The sequence below is a fragment of the Podarcis muralis genome, chromosome 2 (genome assembly GCF_964188315.1).
Source record: "Podarcis muralis chromosome 2, rPodMur119.hap1.1, whole genome shotgun sequence".
Lineage (NCBI taxonomy): Eukaryota > Metazoa > Chordata > Lepidosauria > Squamata > Lacertidae > Podarcis > Podarcis muralis.
The window spans coordinates 87,520,608-87,546,527 of NC_135656.1; the positions used below are offsets into that span (position 1 = coordinate 87,520,608).

At 44.2% G+C, this 25,920-nt stretch overlaps 1 protein-coding gene across 4 annotated transcripts in view; it reads left to right on the forward strand.

Moving 5' to 3' along the window:
- Positions 1-25,920, forward strand: part of FGD5 (FYVE, RhoGEF and PH domain containing 5) — a 141,253-nt gene that overhangs the window by 36,446 nt on the left and 78,887 nt on the right. For all 4 annotated transcript variants that reach the window (XM_028719266.2, XM_028719264.2, XM_028719265.2 and 1 more), the window contains exon 3: positions 24,043-24,172. In XM_028719266.2, coding sequence (XP_028575099.2) covers positions 24,043-24,172 — 130 coding nt within the window. The remainder of the gene's footprint in view (positions 1-24,042; positions 24,173-25,920) is intronic.

The following is a 25,920-nucleotide window of genomic DNA, read 5'->3' on the forward strand; positions in this document are numbered from 1 at the left end:
TTTTGGATCTTTTGATTTATGTGGAAACACAGTCATACCTCGGGTTTCAGACACTTCAGGTTGTGTTTTTTCAGGTTACGGACTGCCAAAACCCGGAAGTACCAGAACAGGTTACAGCAGTTGTGCATGTGCAGAAGTGCCGAATTGCAACCCGCGTGTGCTGCGAACGCTGTGCGTTGCAAACGTGCATCTCGCATGGATCATGTTTGCAATCCAATTTGGTTGTGAACTTTTGATATTTTGCTTATTGTTTTTCACTGCTTCTGTTACGTTTGCAGTGATGTAATTTTTTACATGTTGTAAGCCACCTTGAGCATGGTTTTAACTTTGGAACGGCAGCATACAAATAACATGATTGATTGAAGCCTTGATTGGGTTTGGATCTCAGAAAGTAAACAAATCCTATGTAATGGCCTCATGGTTCTATTTACTTTGAGTAATAATTTCCTTTAATTTACCCTTATAACATCAAACATATTTGGAGTAGAGATCTTGAAAACAGCTGACATTCACCAGTGGCAGCAATTTTGTAAGGGTGTTCAAAGCATTACCTTTGCAACTCTTCACTGGCAAGTTTCCTAGCAGTTACAGAAAAATAAATATGGGGCCATAATATGAAAGATATTCATTTGTTCTACGGTTTTGTGATCAGATCAGCCTTACCTACTTGCTGCCCTATGAAATGCGTGAAATGTCAAAAAGTTCTGCTGATGTTTTCTCATGCCTTATTTACTACTGTGGCCCATTTTATGTGGAACTTCCCTGAAAATGGTCAGGGATCCATCTTTTGCTGGTCTGAAAGCACATGAAGTTACCACCTTGTTGAAACTAAGCAGGTCTGGGTCTGGTAAGCGAGACTCTTATTCGCCCCCAGTAGCTACAATTCCCACAGTGTCCTCTGAAGAGGGATTGATTGTTAAACCACTCAGAATATTATAGCTCTCTGAGGGGAGTAGGGGCCTCCTAACAACTCTCAGCACCCTTAGTGGTTAAGAGCGGTGGACTCGTAATCTGGGGAACCGGGTTTGCGTCTCTGCTCCTCCACATGCAGCTGCTGGGTGACCTTGGGCCAGTCACACTTCTTTGAAGTCTCTCAGCCTCACTCTCCTCACAGAGTGTTTGTTGTGGGGGAGGAAGGGAAAGGAGAATGTTAGCCACTTTGAGACTCCCTAGGGTAGTGATAAAGCGGGATATCAAATCCAAACTCTTCTTCTTCTTAACAAACTACAGACCCTCCTAGTGTCCCTATTTTCCAGGGATGGCCCTGATTTAGAGAAGCCCTCCCAGTTTCAGATTTGATCCTAGAATTTCCCACTTTTCCTTAGGATGTCCCTATTTTCACTGGAGAAAAGCATGGAGTTATCCAGCTCCCGAGCTGTCTGAAGGCAATCCTGCATAGAGAAGTTTTTTTAAAAAAATGTTTAATGTTTTATTATGTTTTTATATATGTTGGAAGCTGCTCAGAGTGGCTGGGGCAACCCAGTAAGATGTGTGGGGTATAAATAGTAAAATTATCATTATGGAATGGGACGTCCCTATTTTCATTGGAGAAATGTTGGGGCGTATGAAACTACAGCTCCCAGAATTCTTTGTGGGAACTCATAATTTGTGGGAACTCATGAAAGTGGTATCAGTGTGCTTTAAACGTATGGAGTAACTGTGGTCTAACTTAGGTTCATTAATTCCATTGGGTCTAATTTGAGTAGAACTTCCACTGAATGCTACTCTGTGTTTTCTCTTTTTCGTAAGTGTGTACATGAGTGTTATGCATGTAAGCAGTCCCTAAATTTAAGCCTCCATTGACATTTTATAACTCTTAAGTACCTCGCACGTACTGTATATTGTAGACCTGCAGAATGATAATAACTTACTGCGCTACAGTTCATGATTGGATTCTCTTCTAAGTCCTGAGCAGTGAAAACAATCTCCAGTATGTGCCATTAACACAGCTCCAGTCTGTCTGGCTTTGTGGTCTGGCGACACTTTCTCAAGATTATTATGCTTTTCTAGTATTCACCGAGATGCCTCTCTACTTTTCTCTCTCTCTTTCCCCTCCCCCTCCCCCAAGTTGCAATTCTGTGGGAAGCAGCACTAGATAAATCTTCCAAGGTTGCTGCCCTTGTCTGGTGTGTGTATTTGTACAGAAACCATCAGGACAAATGCCTGCTTGGAAGGAGTCTCGACTGTAAAACTAAGGGGGTAGGGTGGGAGAAAGGCTCAAGAAGGTTAGCCAATTTTGCTGCAATATATCCAGACAATTTTCTTGCATCTCTGACAGGCGGGCAGAAAAGGTGGTGTTTACACATCCAGTGTTTTGGGTGAGTGATGGCTTGAACCTGTGTGATGCTCAGCTTAAGCTTCTTGATAACTGCTTTTGCCCTTGGGCTGCTTACAGCGATGAGAGTTGTCACCCTATTTCCCCAGAACTTCTAGTCTTAAACCCATATGGGCCTATTTACTGAGGAAGGTGGGTGAAATGTTTTGGTATTACTCTACAACAAGTTGTTGCTGCTCTAGATCTGTCCATGCAACGTTTCACCACCAAATTTCTATTAATTGCCCAGCCCCCTGCATTGGCTTAAGCATCCACAAAATAGGGTGGGATCCTAGTAAAACGCGTAAATGTATGAATTACTTTTCCAGTTGGCTAGGAGATGTGCTGTAATAGCCTTAGAAATGTTTGCATTGCTTTATTTGACATAGCGTAACTACAAACGGCAGAGAATAATAGATTCTGAAGAGAATACATAATAAAAGCCAAGGGGCGGGGAGCGGAGTGTAGATTTATCTACTAGTTCACTGCTAATTAGAGATGGGTGAATCTGTGTTGGTTCTCTCAGTTTCTAATTTTCACGAACATAAGTTCAGTTCTCCACACATCCACGTCAGTGTGCGATTTTGTTAAAAGCCTCATGAAAATTCACCAGCCTTTGGGAGTGAATTTCTCATATACATATGTTTGAATGCAATTTTATCAAATGCACTTTTGCAAAGCAATTTCCCCCAGTAAAATGCATGTTATTCTCACTAATATATGCTTTCCTATGCATACTTTACCATACAATATACATTTTTTTACACATTACTTGACTGGAGAACAGCACTGGGGGGAGGGGAGAAGTTCAAATTTTAAAGGAGGAATGTGTTTGGGTTATCATATTGTTTTGAAATGCATGGATTATGTAGGTTCACTTTTAAATGTGAAATGAATCAACCCCCCCCTCCCAATCTCTACTACCAATGCAGCATCATAAACATTCATTCTACAATTTATACTAACTGCCCCCCAAGCTACGCTGCCAACTTCTGTTTTGCCCTCCCTTCCAAGCTTCTATTGGTTTCATACCATTTTAACTACCATGGCTTCCCCCAAAGTATCCTGGTACTTGTAGATTGGTGAGGTGCTGATAATTCTGAAAGAGATCCCTAAATTTCCCTCCAAGAACTGCAATTCCCAGTGTTCTCTGAGAAAATGGAAGTCCTGCTAAACCACTTGAAGTATCTAGTGCAGGCATGCCCATAGATTGGAGACAGGGAACCTGTGGCCCTCCAACCCCTATCAGTCCCGGTTAGCAAGAACAACGCTGAGGGATCAAGGGAGGTGTAGTCAAGCAACTTCAGGGGTGGGGGGCACAGGTTCCCTATGTGAAGGAATATGAATTTATTGGTCTAAGCTTGATACTTAAGCAGAATGATATGTTCAGGAGATACCATCACAGTGAAAAGCTAGCGTAAGTTGATCGTGTTTCCGCCATTTTGTTTTGTTAGAATAAAACCACATTTATGGCACGAATGAACATTTCCAGCATTGTCAGTGTTGGATACAGAGAATCCTGTAACAGGCTCAGTGAGCTTTTAGTAACTTATTATATGTTAACAGTCACCAATTGTACCTTCCAGCACAGCAGGGTTCTGGGTGTGGTGCATCCAACATCAACTATTGCTAGTTCATTGCCAGGTCATCTCCAGGGAGGAAGTGTTCCCTGTTTACAGGAAATGCAGGACGGGGGCCAAGACAGCAAGCAGAACTGCAAAGTGAGATGTAAAAAGCTTGTAAAAGCTTTTGGTTGAACGGAGGCGGATCCCAGGAGTCCCAAGTACAGAATGCTTTGAGATGCTTCTTTTTCAAACCTCCCTTCTTTCATGTTCAAACCCCAAAATTTTGTAAAGGCAAGTCATCATAGTACTTGCTTGGAGCTTCAGAGAGATGCATTTCAGCCCCATGTTTGGATTGCCACTGCAAGAAAAGTAGATTTGGGGTGGATGGGGTTTAGAGCAGAGAAGTGATGAGTGTGGAAAACAGTTAAGGCCCACCTTCTCTGCCACGTCACCACTCCAGAATCCCTCCAATAAATTGTTTTAGAGCTCTGCTACATCTGTTTGCATGCAATGTGCAGGTAACCCCTAAACTGCTAGTTGTAACTTTGGACAGGGTGTATAAAGCATTCCTCTGTATCCACCTCCTTGTATCTTGGGGCCATATCGACCCCACTGCTTCCTGGAGTGACTCTGAACTTTCTCAGTCTTGGGTGTTTGCTTTCCTGCTCTTCTTAATATTTTCATCAGCCTGCCTCTCTGCTAAAGGAACAGTGGTTGTGCATGTCCCAAACACAGCGGCCTAAGAAGAAATTTGGAAGAGGATCCCTGTGAATTGTCCAGAGTTGACGCTTGGCTCAGTTCCTCACTTTTCAAGAACCCTGGCCATGTGGTCAGAGGCTTCCCCAGTCCTCCTGTAATAATCCATTTTCCATGAAAGAGATGAAGGAATCTCCTGCCTGCCAGAATGTGTACCAGGAAGCCACAATCCAGTTGGCAGAGCTAAATGAAAGGTTCTCCTCTTCGTTATGGAGCCTGATCAGATTCTTGCAGTTGTTAAATCTATTAACCACTGGGTTGTGCCAGGTCCGCCTTTTCTCCTGGCTTGAACAATTCCTTCGCCTGATAGCTACCTTAACATTTGCCTGGGTTTGGCCCAGAAAGCTCAAATGGATTGCAGACATCCCCCTCATGGGCTGATTCAATTTCAAATTGCTGTGTGTTACAGCTTGCAAGTACAGCAGCAGCAGCAATACTGGCACTTGCAGGCTGGACACCCTTGAAAAAGCTGGCACTAAGATAACAGAGCTAATGGGCTTTTTCCATTTGACAGTCAGTTACCATCCCGTTCTCTATGACTTTTCTTCTTCTTGATGGAGAGGCTATATGCTTCAGATGCATCATAAAACATAACTGAGGTCATGAAGGGTGTATTACAAAGACATTATCAGATGGAAGTATCAGGCCAGGAGTGGTAGGAGCAGGAGTCATGGAGCAGAAAACAAGCAAGATGAACGTCCTTTGCTAGCTGATAAGATATGCCATAACTATAAAGGCTCAACGAGTCCCATGTATTATCCTGGGCAGCTGAAACCAGTCAAGATTGTGCCTGGTTTTTCCTTTTTCTTAATACTTCTGGCAACGCCTGTGGGCTTTGTTTTTCATTCCAGGAGTTGGCTGCATTCAGTGCATATTTAGAATAGCCCATCTTGCAGGGTTGCTGACATCATGCACATTATTAGCGTCACTGAATTTGCTTTTGCAATTATTTTTAAAGAAGCTGGTGAAATGTAATGGAGGAATGCAAGAAAACCATTCACTAATGGGGTGTGGGGTATATCATAACGCAGCTAGAAAGATGGTAGGAGACCTATGCTGCTTTTCGTGTCTGTCTAGAAATTTAGATAGCTGTGGCTAAGTCATTAAAAGCAATGAGACTTGAGTTAGTCAATAATCTGTACCCTTGGTTTCAGTGAGATGTGCAGTGCCATTCAAAGCATGTTCATTTAGAACAGGGATTGGGAAACTGCGGTCCTCCAGATAGGTTTAGACTCCCATCTCCCAACATAACTGATCACCAGTCACATTGGCTGGGTCTAATGGGAGTTGGGAGTCCAACAACATCTGGAGCACTACAGGTTAACCATCCCTGACTTAAAAGATCATGCAGTTTAATGAGACTTCTTGTCTAGAAAGTCTGTGTGGGAATTAACTTGCAGTTGCAGCCTAAATCACAACCAGCTTAAGCTAGACCAAGCTTTTGGTTCTAGTCACCATTGCTGTCACCACTCTAGTCATCCCCTTCATTTTATAATACCCTAATCAGAACACTTCTTGAAATGTAGACCTCAAGCCAGGGGTGCCAACTTGAATAAAATAGGGGGGGGGCAGGTAAGTCCCACCCTGCAGAATCGACATGGTGCATTTACACCATTTGAATAACAACTTTGTGAGGGCCTGGCCCCATCAAATATTTTATTGGGGGGCCAATGGGGCCGTGACCCCTAGGAGTTGGCTTCTATGTTTGGGACTGCAGAGAGGGAGGGAGGGAGAGGAAATATTCCAGCTGTGAGTGCCTGCCTTCACTTGGCTCATTCTTTATTGAACTCCTAGTTTTCTCAGTTCTGACTTCCTACAAACTACATCATAATTAATTTGCTGGTTTATTTGGTCCTTGCTAATGTTTTGATAACGCAAGCCCTACTCATATTTATTATCCAGAGCTGGCTGAAATAATTAAAGATAAACCTAAATCATATATTCATCTATTAAACAATTGATGCACTGGAATTTTGCAAGTGATTTATAAGATGAGCCATATTTATCCAGCTGTAGAGTGTAGCAGATTGTGAAAACATTTAACCATTAATAATTATTTTTTAAAATCTACTAACTAGCAGAATAAATAAGGGATATAAAAAGTTCATAAACTGGCATTATGATATTCTTACACATGACTGGCCAGTTCTTGCCCTAACCTCTTACACAGGTACAAAATGTAATAATCACCTTCTACCACCCTGAATGGTTGACATCAGTAGGCAATCATCCATTTGGCAATGTGCAAATTCAAGTAGGCAGTTTTTGTTAGTGGAAAATAATAGGACAAGATAAGATGTCACAAGGCAATCAAGTAAATATGGCTGGTGCATAGCATCACTGAAAATCAGTTTTCTTTGAGGAAATATTCCTTGCTTACATCAGGGAGCAGACCTGCTAACCTTGACTTGTTTGGATGTAACCTTAGCAACCATGGTTGGTCTGCTGGGTCTGAGCCTTGGACCCATGTATTTCATCCTTCCCTCACATGCTCTCTCACCTCTGATTTGGGGCATGCCATTATTTGCTATACAAGAACGGTTGTGTTTACCCTTGAAATCAGAATTGGAAGCCCACTTCAGCTTATGGTTTCCTGTTCTGGTTTGGAGGGCAAATGTAAGCCACAGTTTTCTAATTCAAGAAACAATGGTTTATCTTACCTAAACAAGGAGAAGAACCAATTGGGAGGGCACAATGACCAGAGGAAGGAGAGAGGATGCAAGCCTGAGGATGGAGAAACAACCGTTTGTAGTTATCGGTGAACCAGTGCAATGTTTCTCTGATAAGCAGATGTTAGCAGACATGTAGAGGTTCTTCTTACCTCATGTTGCCAAATAACTAGTTATGCTGGAAGCACTGCTAAATAATTGTTTTCATTGCTCTGCCTCCACTTGTACTGAGTCAGTCAGCTTGAGGTTAGCTTGTCCCAGAAGGCCTATTGCTTCCTCTTGTGCGCTGGCTAACTCTTGGAGTGATTGCCAGCAATCATCAGAAGAGCAGAGGATAAAATGTCTGCAATCTGCTCTCATTCAGCCATATCATTGCTACAAGCAGGGAAATTAGTTGAGGGTTAGAGAGTCTACGGCGATGCTGTCAGCTATGCGTCTTTCTCGTCCCATCTCTTCCCACCTTCCCATATACACTTTTAATGGCATATTCTCTCTCTCTCTCTCTCTCTCTTTGGCTGCTGCATTAAAGTTTATTGCTTGCAGTAAGTTTTACTTAGCAGTGATTTTAACGATCTAAGGAAGAATATCATTTAGCTGAATTAAGAAACACAACTCCCCTTTTTGCATAGGCTTCCAGCGTTTTATGAGCCTATAATGGTTAATTTTATAGAAAATCTGAGCCTTGTTGCAGCAGTAGTTTAAGATAATGACTTTGAAGTGGCCACATTTTATATACACTTAAAGAATATGCTGCATAAGTTGCTGGAAGGGTTTGGGAAACTGGAGTGCTCATACAGCACATTGGATGTGCATAATCAGGAGCTCTGTTTATTTAACGGTGTTTGCCAGAACTTCTGCCTGTGTCATGCTCCCAGAAATACCCTTCCTAGTGGGTAGTGGGAAGTGCTTCTTTTTAATGAATCCCTTAAGTGCTTTTCTGTCCAGTCTTGGGATGAGTGGGAAGCTGCTTAGTCCTATGCTGATTTTTTGTCCAGAGAGTGGAATGATTCCATTCTGTTCCACCCAGGATTGGGGTTTTTTAATCTATGTTTTTAATACATTTATGTATGTCCATTACTGTATTTTTCTTCTTCTTGTAAGTTGTTTTGGGACTTTATTTTTTTGTGGGGGGTGATTTGTAAATTCAGTAAACCCGAAAAAGGGAGATGGATGCTTATATGGATGCTTTAAGCTGTATTTTAATTAACTTTATTTTCCTTTGTTTTTTTTCCTATTACTTATTGTAATTTATATTTGGTGTTAGCTGCCCTGAGCCCGGCCCTGGCCAGGGAGGGCGGGGTATAAATATTATTATTATTATTATTATTATTATTATTATTATTATTATTATTATTATTATTTACCTTTATCTCGTCTGCCTTGCACGGATATTGTGACCATAAGAGAGTCCTACCCAGCAAGGCCTTGATAACACACAAGGAAAATGAGCTCCCTGGAAAGACTGGGATGGGAGTGGAGGTGTCATTCCCATTGACGTGCATATCACCAAGTCCTAGTCTAAGAATTTGAAGGAAGTTTCCCAGGGCAACACCATCATTTCTGAACAGCTTTCATTTTGAAATTCAGAGGTCTCTTTTGAGAAAATTGCTGCAGAACCTTTTGCAAAGGCCAAGCTTTGCCAAGAAGTCTCACTGGAAATGTTGCTGGAGTTAAACTCCTAAGGGTGTCTTTTCAATTGTCGGCGTTAACCTGGCTTCACATCACCGATGCTGACCTTTGAAAAAGTGTTTGGGCTAGGAAGATATTATACCATGAGGGACCCTTTAAATGTCTCCATTCAACAGATTTTTCTTTTCCTTGCCATATGTCAATTGAGTTTTTATACAACGCTATCTTTCAAATAGTTTTGTGTCATTACAGTCTGCAAATATCAGGGTACTGCCCGATACTGCTTCAGGCCTAGTTCAAGGTGTTACTGCTGGTATATAAAAGCCCTTAACAGCTTGGGACCAGTTTACTTGTGGGTTCACCTTACCCCATATATGCCCACTTGGTTGCTTCATTCAATCTGAAGAACCGGCATTGAGACAATTTTTATTCCACACTTGTAAGAAATTATTCTTTTAGCAGCTCTCGCACTTTGGAGCTCCCTGCCTATTGGCATTAGGAAGATACCGTTGCTGCATTCTTTTCAGTGTCTGCTTAAAATATTTTTATTTAGGCCAGGCTATCCAGAAACACATGAGGGACGCAGGTGGCGCTGTGGTCTAAACCACTGAGCCTCTTGGGCTTGCCGATCAGAAGGTCAGTGGTTCAAATCCCCATGACAGGGTGAGCTCCCATTGCTTGGTCCCAGCTCCTGCCAACCTAGCAGTTCGAAAGCATGCCAAAAAGTGCAAGTAGATAAATAGGTACCGCTGCGGCTGGAAGGTAAACGGCATTTCTGTGCGCTGCTCTGGTTTTGCCAGAAGCGGCTTAGTCATGCTGGCTGTGGACAAACGCCAGCTTCCTCAGCCTGTAAAGTGAGATGAGCACTGCAACCCCAGAGTCGTCTGCGACTGGACTTAACTGTCAGGGGGCCTTTACCTTTTCCTTTTATCCAGAAACACAGAAGGTGATGCGTTTTAACATCTCTTTAGTTTACTGCTAAGTTGTTTTTTTTAAAAAAAAAATGATTGCAGTTACTTGTTTTCAACTATCTTTACTGATAATTTCTTATAAACCAGTTAAAGGTTTTGCAGCAATCAAGCGGTATATAATTTTTGTTAATTTTTTAAAAAGTGCCTAATGCTGCAGATGCTGTGAAGAGTATTGGAGAAATTGGAAATCAAACAAACAGGTGACTTAAAATGGAAAAGAATTCATAAGACTGTGTCTATTCAGGACATAGGGAAGAAACTGAAATTTTTGATAACCAGGATTTTGCACAGCTGATCTTTGACAAATTGGGTTGCAAGTAGGAAGTTTCCAGTACCACTGAGGATGCTTTCTCATTTCATCCAAGTCCAAGGTCAGCCCATTAGAAACTTTCCCAAGTCCCATGGCAGTTATTGTGACCGTGCTATGAGATAGAATGAGGTGGTCATACAGAGTGGCAGATGCTTAGGTATGGGCAGAGAGATGGCAAGAGCTGCGAGCATCACATAGCCTGCCTTGCACCCTCTAAGCCAGCCTTCTCAACCTTGGGTGCCCAGATGTGGTCGGACTACAAGTCCCACTATTCCTAGCTAGCAGTAATAATAATAATAATAATATCTTTATTGTCATTGCCCCCTCTCGGGGACAACGAAATTACTTGGCTGCTCCATCCACCCAGGTAGGGCACTCCACACAAAATCAAAACAACTATAAATACACTAATTAAAACAATACAATATAATACAGCAAGGAAGATTAGATGACTTTCAAAGTCCAGGCTTCCCATTCAGGGCCGAGATCGCTCTGGAGAAGAAGCTGTTCTTAAGACGGCTTGTTCTTGTCTTCATCGTCCTGTATCTCCGTCCCGACGGCAGGAGCTCGAAGAGACAGTGACCAGGATGCGATGGATCTTTTACTATGTCCAGTGCCTTCCTATGGCACCTTGTGGCATAAATCTGCTCTAAGGTGGAGAGTGGGCAGCCAACAATGCTCTCTGCTGCCTTAACAACTCTGCACAACCCCATCCTGTCCTGGGTAGTACAGCTTCCGTACCACACACATAAGCCATAAGTGAGCACGCTCTCAATGGCACAGTGATAGAAGGCAAGCAGCAGTTTCTGCGGAAGATGGTTTTTCCTTAGAATTCTCAAAAAGTACAGTCTCTGCTGCGCCTTCTTCACAAGCCCCCTTGTGTTGACACTCCAGGACAGATCCTCTTGTAATTCAATGCCCAAAAATCTGAACGTTGTTACCATTGGTAGGGATGATGGTAGTTGTAGTCCAACAATGTCTGGGCATCCAAAGTTGAGAAAGGCTCCTCTTAAGTTACCCTGCTGCCCTCAGGTGCAGTGAAGGGTGCTGTCCCATTGCTAGTGCTGAAACATTTGTACCTGGAATGTGGCGTGCTTGCCAGACTTTCTTGTTTATCAGATTTTCCTTGGAACAGAGACATCTGGATTAAATGGGGGGGGGTGTTACGTAATATGGGTTGGTACAAAATACTTCCTTGGATAGGGAGTACCAATCTCACGATAAACTCCCATTTTGGAAGCACGCAAGGTCACCACCCTCTGACAGCGATCTGACTTAATCTGTTGGAAGAGAAAAGCTTTTTTTGAATGGCTTAGAAAGAAAGGAGGTCATCTGGAGGGTAGACCGAGAGCCATGGAAATACTGTGAGTGACACTGCCAGCCCTTTGAAGACAAACCACCACTGTCCGATGGAGCTGCGTCCAAAAATGAGACCCAGCACCGTAGAAAGGCATTTCTGCAAGCGTTGCTACTGTACCAGTCATTAATAGCGCCATTCAGAATAATTAGTGCCGTAATACACTTGAGACATTCTCCCCAGATTAGAAAGTGCTTCTACATAAGTGCAATGCAGCCATTTGTCTTGGAGCGGAAGAGAGAAACCTAATTCGGCATCTGCTAGGACAATCCGTTACAAATGGCAAAAAAAGGCACTTTCCTGGAGAGACCAGCAAAGCTGTTGCAATGGCTCTCAATCTGTTCCCGGGGTCTGTTTCGCTGCTGCTGCTGCTTTTGCTTGTGCTGAGCAAGCGGCTCATATTTTTTGCTCTGCCACTTTGCAGCCTCTCGGGTACTTTCCGAACGTGTCTCCTTTTGATGAGCTTCTAATGGGGAAAGATAACAGAAGGAGGCGAACATCATTTTACGATCATTAGTCATCATTATTACATACACTCAGAATGGCATCAGATGGTCGGTTTTTGTTTGATCCAAGTAGGAATATGCTACAAAATTGCTTGCATGTGTGATGTACTGGCAGCCTTTGCCAACGTGGTGCCCTCCAGATGTTTTGGACCATAACTCCAGGGCTGATGGGAGCTGTAATCTAAAACATCTGGTGGCACCAGGTTGGTGGAGGCGGGCGTGTGGCTTTTGTACATTAAGTACAAAGGGGGGCGGGGAGGAAGGCTGAGAATGCTGCAGCCTAAGAAAAACAAATCCAAACCTGTCACAAGAGGGAATCAAAGCTGAAGGAGGACACATGCAGCGCTCTTCTGCCATTGGTGGATTTCTTGCACAGCTATGAAATAAGGAGAATGCAAAGCTATGGGAACTAGCAAAATCTGTTCCTCCACAACTCCGCCATCTAGTAGCTCAAGGAAAGTGCCTGCATAAAAAATCTCTCCAAATGCATCTTCACTGCTTGAAGGCCCAAGCCATTTTTTTATATAAAAAACCGGGGGGTGTTTCACTGGGCATATCTGGTAGAGAAGAGCAACCCCCCCCCCCATTTCTAGACAACTAAATGCTATTTTGTTCAATCTCACCACAGGGGGAAAAGGTAGGTGTGGGGAAATCTGCAATAGGAGGCTCTGCAACAGAGCTATCCTCCCGGTGTTTACAACTAACATAAACCTCCCATTTCCAGTGAACTTTTTGCTCCTCCTATATTGGGGATGAGAAAGCTGTGACCCTTCAGATGTTGGGGGTACTACAACCCCCATCATCCCTGACATTGGTCGTGCTGGCTGGGGCTGATGGGAGTTGGAGTCCAACAACAAATGGAGGACCACAGTTTCCTCATCCCTGCCCTCTGTCTTTTGATGCCATCTTTCGTCATGGTTTTCTCTTTCAACTGGAGGTCTTTTTTATATATACAACTCCCATCGGCCAAGACCAACGCTTTGGATTTTCCATGGTGGCTTGTAAATGGGTAATGTTTATGCCTAGCCATACACCCCATGAGAACAGTATCAGCTGCAATATTGATATATTAATATTATAAATGCAATATTGATACTATAAATGCTTGGTTTTTAGATTTCTTACATGCCCTTTGCAGTGAGGCTCCAGGGTAGGTTACAAGCATTTAAAAATACAATATTAAGAACAATTAAATTGTAACAAGAGAGCAAGGACTGCAACAGGAGCAAGGAAGGAGGCTCTATTCCACCAGGCCCTGCCCATCTGTCAAAAATGGCTGGAGGGTGGCTAGTTCCCCTTTCCTTCGCTAGTCCCTTCCTGGAGCATTACATAGAATAAGTGATGGTGTAATTTTTATTGCACTGAAGTTATATGGGTGTTAATTAACCAAAATTCAAACTTCCCCATCCCCTTCACTTTCAGGTGCCCTGAGGCTGATTGTGTGCCAGTATTGATTCACTGAGCGAAATTCGGTTAATTCTCACATGGTAGTTATTTATTATTAAGATGTGCAGGTCTGTTTATGGTCTTCTGTAGATGCGTCAGATGAAAAGAAAATACGTTTTAGAACTGTGAGTGCAGAGGTGGCCAGAGGAGAAAACTGGCATATCTGCTCTCTGGGAAAGCGTTTATCTGTGCCTGCCCTCCAGATCCTTTGGAAGTGCTCTGCTTTCCCCGGGGCTCTTCCCTGTTCTCCTCCACTGAATCCTGCTGACTTCTCTGCTGTAGCAACCTTCCCTCTAGGCGTTCCTTCTCCCCTGCTTGCAATATAGCTTGTGCATTATTGGTCTGGAGAATTTATGCAGGTGTGAAGTGGGGAGGTGAGCAAGGAACCAGGGAAGCAAGTCCTGAATGCACAGACCTGCTCACATCCCAGAATGGCTATAAAAGCAGCCATTCCAGAGTTACTCTCTGGATGAAGTGCTATCGGTCCCTGAAGGGCTTGGTCCTTGAGCGTTTATAGGAAGGGTCAAACTACACACTGCATTTTATATTTAGTGTTAAGGTCAAACTACACATTGCATTTAATAGATGGCTCTGCATACACACTATACATTTCAAACAACCCCCACCCCTGGCAAAGAATCAAGGGAACTGTAGTTTGCTAAGGGTGCTGAGTATTGTAACTCTTTGATGGGTGAACTACAGTTCCCAGGATTCTTTCGGGGGTGCTTTAGTTGTTTGCTATCTACACAGTGATAGAGATAAATTGATCGACGAATCAATAGACTTAAGAGTGCTCAGCAGGGACCAGTTCATTTTTTCCAGAAAATAAAGACAGTTGTATCAGGTCTTGATGCAGATTAACCTGTTCCTCCCATTCACATTTTCACCAAAAATCACTCTCACCAAGCTTTTATTCCTCTCCCACCCACACCCCAAAGGTGCTGTTTATTGAAAATGTCATTACCTTTTTATTATTTATTGATTTAATTAGATATTTCATAAGATTTATATACCTCTTGATTGTAATAAAACCTCAAAGTAGTTTACTTATAATGTCCTAAACCAGGGGTCAGGAACTTGTGGCCCTCCAGATATTTTGGACCACAACTATCGTCTCTGACTATGTTGTCTGGGGCTCATGGGAGTTGGAGTCTATCCCTGCCCTACATAGCTTGGAACCGGGATATCTGAAGGATCATCTTCTTCCACAGGAGCCTGCCCGCCCACTGAAAAAGTCACAGAGTCTTGCTCTGCATTCCATTGCCATAGGAACTATGGTTGTCTAGGATGTGAGAGACAGGGTCTTCTTGGCTGTAGCACCCAGGATGCCAACTCATTTATATACAACTTACATGCTTACAGGGAATGTTTACAGACACTTCCAGGAAAAACACTTGCCTTAAGGCATCAGAAAATATCCAGATTTTCTGATTTATGAACAATCACCGTTCACCATCAAACCATCATTCACCAATCAGCAATCACCATTCCCCTAAATTAAACCCGTGCTGCATTCTTGAGAGCATTCTGGCTTCAATTTTTGTTTTAAAAATAAACAATCTCTTACACGTGATCAGGATCAGGTGGAAAACCTTATGTGTGAACATGCCAAATGGTCCTTCCACTGAATGTGTGTGTGGAGGTTTGGAGCAAAGTCAGCAGGCACTATCCTGCTCTGTGTGGGAGGTGGATAAGTGAACAGGGGGGGGGGTGTTCAGGGCTTTGCAGTTGGAAAGGCAAGTGTGTGCACTGTGTATTGCTTTGTCAGCCTTGTCACCACTTGCTTGTCTACCCCAACCAGAGGAGAAGATGGCAGCAAGCAGGGCAATCAATGAAGCATCCTGCAGCCAAGTGGCAGATGAGAAGAGAGGAAGATCTTGCCTCTCAAAATTGCCTCTCATGCCCAGGGCCGTCTTAAGCATATCCGGTGCCGTGGTGCAAAGATCCCTCCAGCATCCCTTCCCCCTTCCCAGAGTTGCCGACCTTTTCCCAAACCTCTGCAGGGACCGCTCTCCTCCCGCGGAGGCTTGGGAGGCAAACTGCGCCAGCCATATAGTTGATGGGGCACAGCTGGCGGGCGTGCAGGGATAGGGGAGGCCACCGGCAAAGCTCTGCAGCTCCCCCATTCACTGGGGCGCCCCTGAGAGGATGGCGCCCTGGCGCAACGCGCCACTAAGCCCAATCAGAAAGATGGCTCTGTTCATGCCCCATCATCTCACTGGAACGAGTGGTGCAGCCTCCTCCTTTCTTAGGGGCCAAGCTGAGGGTGCTTTTCCCAACCAGAAAAGAGCAGGATATGATGGGAGTAGTAGTGGCCATTGAAGGACAGGAGCAAAACTGATTCAGTTTTTTGGCATATAGACCTGTCTTCCAGCTATGGAGCTAGAAAGGAGCCCTTATAATAGTCTGCCTGACTCTCCCCTCGCTTTCCCTGAGGAGGGTGTGTCATTGTGATAGGAGACGGAGCATATATGTTTCTGGTTCTGCACCAGCTCTCCTTTTCAGTGGGTTGATAGAAGAAGGAACTGGCTGTCTTTTTGCAGTTGTGCAATTACTGAAATCATTTGGATCTTTCGATACTGTTCTTAAATAGTGTTGCCCTGGGACTGCAGAGCTGGAGAGAAGCACACTCTGGCCTCAGTTCCTCACTTGCACTCTTGTCTTTGTTTATCAGCAGCAACACACACAACCCCTGCCCCCCCCAGCCCCTCTTGAAATATGCAGAATACTTGCTGTGTTTGACAAATGTCATGACTTCATGGCACAAAACTGCTGATCGCATGAATAAGGAGCTCCGAAATGGAGCTTTGCTTGAGATCGCTGTACCAACACTGGTACCACTTTCAGAGACACAAGCTGAAAGATAATTCATCATCATTACCTCTAAATGCGGGAACAGCTAGTTCCTGTCCCACTGGAGCTCATTAAGTTATCAGCAGAGATACTGAGAGAGCAACAACAGAGTGTACTTTTAAGTTCCTTTATGAGCAATCTAAGGCAATGCTATAAAGTCATTCCACTCTGTTTTTGCCATGAAACCCACTGCGATGTATCATCAAGAAGTTATTTTGGCATTTGTGATGGTGTTGTTTCATGGGAAACCCTAAGTAACGATCGGGCTCCGTTAAGCAGATAGTTTCTTCTCAGGGATTTTGTCTTAGGGTAGGATAAAGAGGAGACATACACATTTGTGAAAAGCAGGTGGTAGAGTCCTTCTGGGTAAATAGAGGGCTGCATTTCTGAAGGCTGCACATAAACACGGTCCTTGTAGGAACTTAGCCCATGTATTGAGAGAAAGTGCCTGCCTTTGAAGTGCTGGTATGTTAAGTGCAACTGGGTTCTGCCCTCCATGGAGATACACTCGGTGTTCTTCCACTCTAGGACTTTCCTGGAGTGATTTGACTGGATGGATGCAACAAACAGTGCAGCTGACAAATTGGGTCCACCACAATGTCTACACAGCCCTGGCCTTACCACCACCCTACCCTACCCCAGCCCCGTCCAAGTATTATGCTGTGGGACCAATGTCAGGATGCTTCTGCTGTGGCTCTATTGGCCACTACTGCTGGCAACGTCTTCTGCAGCTCACCAGCTTCTTCCCAGTGTAACTCCCTCACAAGTCCTTTGAAACCCTATTCCTGTCTTGGGCAACAATACATTACATATGTGCTGAACCCTTGGAATGGGTGAGCTCACCTGGGTCTTCAGTTGGTATTTGGGCTCTGCAAACCAAACTGTTTCCCCAAAGTCAAATCTATAATTAAAAGCTCACCTTTTTCCACATTGAAAGCTCTGTTATATTCCTGTTGATGTAACTGGAGCGCCACAGAATTTTCAGACCGTACCTCCCGCTTCATATCTCCCAAACTTAGATCACACCATACATGGTCCAGAGATTGCAATGAATTTATTACACCCCAGAGTCCAGGACTGCAGCATACATTAGGCCTGCTGTTGTTTTAAGAGTTGAGGTGGAAGAAGTTGCCTGAAGTTCTGCAATAGCATCAACATTATCCCTCTTCAATGAACACCTGAGGGACTTTTCTACCAAGCTTTGTGTATTGGGGATGAATGCTTGCAGGGAGATATTAACCACATCCAGCTGCATGTGGTTAGAATCCTCTCTTCAGTTGGGAACCCTGATCGCTCAGGGATCCTCATTGCAAGGGGGATTCTAACCATGTTCTACAGAACATACAGTAGTTAGAATCCTCTAACAGACTTCCATGCTCAATGCACAGGAGAGGAGCTCACACAGGCAGGGGCATTAGGTGGAGGGCCTGAATGCATACCCTTCCCTACTTTATTTGGAAGAGCTGAAGAAGGCTGCTCTGTTCCTCCAAGCATCTCTGAACTGCACCAGTAGCCTAGAGCTGCTTTTACTCCTTCCCTCCTTCAGCCAAATGGAATCCACAGCCTATTGACAAGTTCTACTGGCCTTTCTGGAAAGGGGTTTTGCTTAAAATTCTTGTATTGTAAAGAATAATAGCCTTCCAACGTGGAGAAGAGATTGCCCATCATAAATAATCAAGGGTGAAGATGAATGCTTGCAAGGGGAATGCATTTGCAATCATATACTTTGTGTGCACCGAATATCTATGCCATGAAATATCATATCTCATTCCAAGACCATCCAGAGAGATGGTCTTACTAAATCACATGCCATTTAAAAATGTATTGACAGAATTAATGTGATCTATGCATCTTTCATTATGATCTTTGGAAACTGTTAGAATACCAGGTTTCCTTTTTTCTCAGTAACCTTTCTTGGCTAGCTCTTATATTATGTGTGATTCTGCTTTTTAAACAACTGTATTCCCCCCCCCCCTTTTGAAATTTGCTGTGCTGATTATCCTCCTAACAAATTTTTAATTTTGCCATGTGTTGAGTGGTGTCAATCAGTGGTTCCCAAACATTTTTGGGCCACCGTCCTCTTGGTTCCATAAACTCATCCCCAGTGCTCCCTACCCTATAAAAAACATTGTTCAGAATCATGGTTTGCACAATTAAGAATAAAATTCACAATAGTAACAATTAATTGCTCCTTTGTTCAACTTCAGTGCCCCTTGCCATTCTCTGAACACCCCCCCCCCCCCAGGTAATCCCACTGCCCCCTCTGCGGGTATCACTCATTTTGGGAACCACTGTCATAAATGATCCTGAGCCCACACAGCTTCAATCTCATCAGGAATAATAATACAGAGATAGAAAAGACACAACGAAAAGGGTGCACTTCATGCTTGTTGTGTTTTATAAATTTTCACAAAACCATTCACGTTCAGTGATCCAAACTTGAATGGTGCTCCCTTTTTATATTTAGTTTTAGTTTTATGTTTATGTTTATATTTATTTTTTAAAAAACTTTCCCTATCACAAACTTTCTTTTGTGATAGAAAAATGAAGTCCCAAAATGTATTCACCTTGCATCACCTTGCGCCATCCTTACATGACCACATCTCCCTCTTTCAGACATACATAAGCTGGGAGTGTGGAGGAGGATTGAGGGCTCCCGGTAGGCAACTGGTTGGCCACCCGGCAGGCTCTCATGTTGTTTTTTTGCAGGTTCTTCCCATTGACACATTAATTACAACATCTATAGAGCGCCTATATATCCAGTTGCTTTTCAAGGCCTGTCAGTCATAGTCATAGAATCGTAGAGTTGGAGAGGGCCTTTTAGGCCATCTGACCTGGCAGGAAATCTAGAGAACCTCCAACAAATGGCTGCCCAGTCTCTGCTTGAGGACCCACAGCCTTAAAGAACCCACCACCCCTCTAGGTACTTGGTTCCATTGCCAAATTGCTCTTAGTATCAATAAGTCTGGTGTAGAGAACCCTCTGTGTGTTTGGTTGTTTGTGTGGAGGCCTTTATGTGCATAAGTCAAGGTGCAACCTGCTGCCATCATCCTGCAGCTATGGTGACTTGAAAATTATGGAAGTGGTGAACACAGTGGAGGGAAAAGAATAGTGGTGGGTGGATTTAGAGGGAATACGGAAAGGCCGTAGAGAACCATGTGAGGTTACATGTGTGGTTGACCACCAAAAATATATTGCCCAGAAATGGGCTAGGAATACACAAAAGCATGAAACTGTGTAGCTTTGGGCTTTGTTTTTGTGTAATTGGGTTGCTGCAGCATTTAGGGTAAATGGTTACCAAGAAAAAGTGACTGAAAAATTCTGGGTCTTTGGGAAAACAAAGGGGTCTCTTTTGTCAAAAGCAACTGTGAGAAACTTGGACCAAGTAATGCAAAATGCTTACGGCAACCACATAGTTGATAGTATATGAGCGATGGTTCTCAGCCCATGCACGTAAGGTCCCAATGACGTGAAGGAATGTTTGGCTGTTCTTCAGCCTGGAGCTATTTACTGAATTAAAGGCTATAAATATCTAATAGCGGGGAGGGGGCAGTGGGGGAATCATAAAGGTGATGAGTTTCCTACTGCAGTGCTTAGGGGAATCATAATGACTTGCATTTGCATAGCTGCCTGTGAAAATGTGCCACAGGTTTCTTCCTTAAGCAGTCGCTGTTCATTTTAAAGCCATTATGGCCTCATCGTGTACACCAGACATTATTAACAATTGTTACGTGCTATTATCGGAGGTATTAGATGATTCGTCTAGAGCCTGCTTGGAATGAGATAAAAGAATTATCAGTCACATGCTCTTCCAGCCCAGCTTCTATGTATACAAGACTGTATACATCTTGGGGGACATTTTAAGTACATATGGCCAAAAAACAAAACAAAACAAAAAGTCTTCTGAATGTTAATATTGTGAATGATCATGGCTGAGTCTTCCTGCAGAACTTTTCCAAAGCATGCCTAGCTGTAATACTGACAAACATTGGCATGGGGCACAGTTGCTGTGCCCCATCCCAGCATCCAGGACAGGTCAACTCATGCTACGGTCATAATGTAAAACAAAAAAGTAATCTTGATTTCCCTCAGAATTGGAACAGGCAAGGTATCATAGGACCATAATTTTGAATACGGGATTGAGCTACACTGCCGCAGGAATACCCAGTGTGGTGTCCTCTAGATGTTATTGGACTCTTATTTCCCATCATTCCTGACCATTGACCATGCTGGCTGGAGTCCAACAGCAAATGGAAGCACCATGTTGGTTAGCCCTGCAGTCCCAGAATGTGGGATCCAACAGCAGGTACCAACCATTGAACATCAGGATAGATAGATCTCACTTGGCTTAGGCACCAAATCCTATTAGCCTCTTGGAGTCAGTAGAACTATTATTCAGGAGAGATACAAGGATCACAAAACATTGTCTTCACTTCATATATATGTATGCAGCATATTTACTACCAATTTGCCAGGGTGGAGTGTCAGATTTGGGATGCCTGGGTTTAATTCTCACTAAGACATGTAAGTTACTGGGTGTCCCTCAGTCTAACCTACTTCATAGGGTTGTGAAGAATGGATAGTGCTTATAACCCAGTGGTAGGAGAAATATATTGCATTCATTTTAATTTTTATTATTTCCTAAATTCATATATTGCCCTTCATCTGTAGATATCAGGGTGGTTCACAGCATAAAAATGCAAGATGAAAACACAAAATACATAATAAAAACAAGAACAAAACAATAACCCTCCTCTTCCACATTAAAAAGGGTATAGGATGTTAATCAGCCAAAGGCCTGGTTGAAGAGGAGCATTTTTGCCAAAGGTACTACCCTTCCCTTAACACTCTAAACAGTCAACTGGTAAGACAGCCAACTGGTTTAACTCAGTTTTCTTTGTTCATTATGTTGTTCATATGAGAAAAATGACATAACTCCCATGAATGTTACACTTAATTATGTGGAGGGAGGCTAGGATACAGATATAATTCACAATAATTAATCAAATTTCGCTGATGTATAATGAACTAATAATAATAATAATAAAAATAGAAAATCCAGATTCTGTTACATTAGATTAACTGCCTCATTCCAATAATATTTAGCTGTTTCTCAGAAATAAACATCTTAAGGCAGCAGCCCTATGTACATATTCTCATCTTCGCTGATTGATTTGTTGCCTTCTAAGCAACCATCTCAAGGCAATTTTACACTGAAGATAATTAAAAGCAGTTAAAAACACAAAAACAACAAATACATTTAAAACAAGACTAAAAGCACAGAAAGTAGACCCTTGTGGTAAAGACCCATTTATATAGTTGGGAAAATATCATCTGAAAGGGAGAGGTCAGGACGCTAGCCATTATTTGTTATGTACCTTCAATAGCTGAATGCAGAGCAAAGTTTGATGATCAAGACTTCTCTCCTCACCATATCTCTAATACCTCTTCAGAAAATACTGGGCTTCCGTAGGGGACCTGTTTATTGAACATTTATCCTGATCTGCTTTCACAAAACCTTACCAGAAGTAAGATCATTGAGACTTTATTCTGACTTGTTTGTGGGGAGGTTATATGACAACGAGCATTCATCCCAATTTCCTTAGTGAGTGATTTTTGAATGTGTTCTTCTTAATCATTTGTCCACAGTGGCGTAGCGTGGGTTGTCAGCACCCGGGGCAAGGCAAGTAATTTGCGCCCCCTAACCCGTGGATTTTAGCACTCGAGTGCGAGCGCGCCCCCCCCCAGATGTTGCGGCCGGCCCCCCTGCACCCCCCCATGCTACGCCACTGGGGCTGGGGGCGAGCGAAGGAGCCAAGGACCCCCCCAAAGGCTCAGCAGGAATTTATTAAATTTATTATTTGCGGAGCCCCCGCGGGCCGAGGCAGCCGAAGCCCCCTCCCCTTGCGCGCCTCCCCGCCCCCTCCTCTCCTTGGGCTGTAGGTGGAGCCCACGCTCCGAGGCGCTCCAGATCCGGGCTTGGCGAGCGCCTCTCCTCCTCCCGGCCGGGTCCGGGGGCTTCCAGCCGCGCTCCGTCCTCGCCCCCCCCCCCCCCCGCGGCTGAGACTTGCGCTGAGAGCCGGAGCCAGCGGCGCCCCCTTCCGCCGGGAGACCCTCGCCCGCCCGCCGGCTTCCTCTCGGAGGGTTTTGGGGAGCGCAGGGCGCGGCGAGGCCCCTCGCAGCTCTCCTCCCTCCCCAGTCGGCAGAAGCAGCTGCCGCCTGTGGCTGGGCCGAGGGGATGGCGTGGGGGTGCGGAGGCTGCCCGTGCCCGGCCAGGCGTCGGTGGCGGTGTTGGCGCTGCTGCAGCGGCTGCTCCTCCTGCGAGCAGTGAGTGGAGCGCAGCCGCAGCGGCGGCGGGGGGCGCGCACGCCCTAGGGCGCAAGGCTGGCGGTGGCGGCGGGGAGCCCGGCGGAGGAAGGAACTTGTCCCTTCCCTCTGGACTCGCGCCCCCCCCCCCGATGTTGCGGCCGGTGCGGCCGGCACCCCTAGCACCCCCCACGCTACGCCACTGTTTGTCCATACCATATTTTTTCACTGCATTTCACTGTTGCATCAAAAAGTAAATAGATTAGATAGACAGATAGATAGATAGATGATAGGGATTTTAGGGTGACAGAGCTCTTTGAACTATGCAAATCTCAATTTCCAAGATGCACTCGAATTCCTCCCATCAAGTGGTCTGGAGGTTATGGGGGTGGATGGGATGAATTCCAGTTACTTGAAGTAAGATTTGATATTAAGATCTGATGCATTTTGGAAGAATCCTTCCTCATGAGGTGCATAAACCAGTTTCTTACAACAACAACAACAACAACAACAACAACAACAACAACAACAACAACAACAACAATAATAATAAAATTTTATTTATATCCCGCCCTCCCCAGCCGAAGCCAGGCTCAAAGCAGCTAACAACAGTAAAATGATACAACATTCTAAAATCATTTCATTATAAAATCAGTTCAAATCAGATTAATGGCAATCATTGGGCTAGAGTTCTGTGAGGATTGCCAAAGGCCTGTGCCCTGGCCAAAGGCCTGGTGGAACAGCTCTGTCTTGCAGACCCTGCAGAAAGATGTCAAGTCCTGCAGGGCCCTAGTCTCTTGTGACATAGCGTTCCACCAGATCGGAGCCACAGCCAAAAAAGCCCTGGCTCTGGTTGAGGCCAACCTAACCTCTCTGTGGCCTGGGACCTCCAAGATGTTTTTGTTTGAAAACATCTTTCTTTCTTTCCTGCCAGTCATGCTTTCCCACTTCTGTGGTTCATAGAGTCAAAACTCGAGAGCTGGAAGGGACTTCAACCCCCTGCAATGTAGGACTCAAAGTGGTTGTTCTGTGAATGCCTCACTGCTTTATGAAGAAGGTGGAATAGTCTACTTTTCTTCTGCCATTCACTGTTAAAATACACACACACACACACACACACACACACACACACCGGGACCTGCTTGACATCAAACTTCTCTACAACACCGAAATGACTGACATGGAATATGAATTTGTAGGTTGTAGAATCTAGCAGGATGATGCTATTTACAATATGGCACAAAGCTCCTAGCACTCAGACCCAGCATAGTGATAGAGGAACAGAATCTGGAATCTGTTGCATGCAGCCTCTCTTGTTATCATCATGTCCTTAGAATAACTTGCTTTCCTCTGTCCACAGTGCCTACACAGAACCTTACAAGGTGTGCCCTATCTCTGTGATTCCTATTGAAGACGTCACATCAGATGAGGAACAGAAAAGTTCTGGAGATGAGGATGGGAACCAGGGAGAGTCCAACCTCCTCCATAAGGTAAAACACCATTTTTAAAGGGGTGTGTGTGTGTGTAAATAAAATTTTGGAGGCAGGTCTTGTCTTGAAACAAATCCAATAGATCTCGTGAGGTGTCTTGAGCCATTTCTGCAATAGATTCCACCCCTGCCCCTGCTCACTGACTGGATTCAGCTACTACCTGCAGGATACCAACAACATACAATGACCCCCCCCCCCCCATCACATTTGTCTGAACTTGCAGCCAAGATCAATGATCAAGCAGGGTGTCAGTATTACATTGGTGGTCAGAAGACGCACTGGACATATATTTATTCCTGAAAGTGTTTTTCCCATTATAAGCAGTCTCGCTCTATTGTACTCTCAGTTCTGCCCAAAGCAGGACTGTGAAAGTAACTGATAATCAACTGGCAGCCCCTGAGGCAAAGCTGGACTCCTGGGAGCTGCCATCTGCCCTGCACAACACCACAGGTACCAGATCAAGGCCTCCATTCATCCACTTGCCAGAAACAGGTATTTTAGATAGAGGAGAAAGGCAGATGTATACATGAAGGAGGCAAGATAAGGAAGAAGCCTTCTTGATTGTCTTGCCTGCTCAGACTCTCCAAGTGTCCCTATTTTCTAGGGATGTCCCTGATTTAGAGAAGCCATCCTACTGTCTGATTTTATCCCAGAATGTCTCGCTTTTCCTTAGGATGTACCTATTTTCACTGGAGAAATGTTGAAGGGTATGGAGTTATCCAACTCCTGAGCCATCTGAAGGCAATCCTGTATAGGGAAGGGTTTTTTAAATGTTTAAAGTTTTATTATGTTTTTATGTATGTTGGAAAGGAATGTGGGTGACGCTGTGGGTTAAACCACAGAGCCTAGGACTTGCTGATCAGAAGGTCGGCGGTTCGAATCCCCGCGACTGGGTGAGCTCCCATTGCTCAGTCCCTGCTCCTGCCAACCTAGCAGTTCAAAAGCATGCCAAAGTGCAAGTAGATAAATAGGTACCGCTCCGGCGGGAAGGTAAACAGTGTTTCCATGCACTGCTCTGGTTTGCCAGAAGCGGCTTAGTCATGCTGGCCTGGAAAGCTGTCTGTGGACAAATGCTGGCTCCCTCGGCTTATAGAGCGAGATGAGTGTGCAACCCCAAAGTCATCTGGGACTGGACCTAATGGTCAGGGTTACCTTTACCTTTGCCTTTATGTATGTTGGAAGCTGCCCAAAGCGGCTGGGGCAACCCAATAAGATGTGTGGGGTATAAATAGTAAAATTATCATTTTGGAATGGGACTTCCCTATTTTCCTCAGAGAAATGTTGGAGGGTATGCCTGCCCCCTTCTGTCTTTCCCACTTGCTCTTCCACTCATGCCCGCTTTTTTACTTCTTTGTCTCCACTATGTAAAAGCAGATGGTTTAAAACACATTGTATAAAAGAACAGTATAAAAGCCATTGGGAGCAATAAAACAAAGTAGAATGAGAACAATGTAAAGATGTTTTGTTTTTTAAAGCCTAGGAAAATAAAATGCTTCTGCCTGGCACTTTAATGAAATCTGAGTAGGGGCAAAGTGAGCCTTCCTGGGAAGAGCATTTCACAGCCAGGGTGCCACTACTGAGTAGGCCGTCAGATGGCTGACATACAGAGAGAATAAAGGAGAAGCATTTGTAAAGTGCCCCTGCCATTTTAATTTTGATCTCCCTTTGTTGCATTCAGCCCAGTTACGGAATCATGTTGAAAGCAAGATATTGCTGAAACATATGATACTGAATGAAAATTAGCTGCA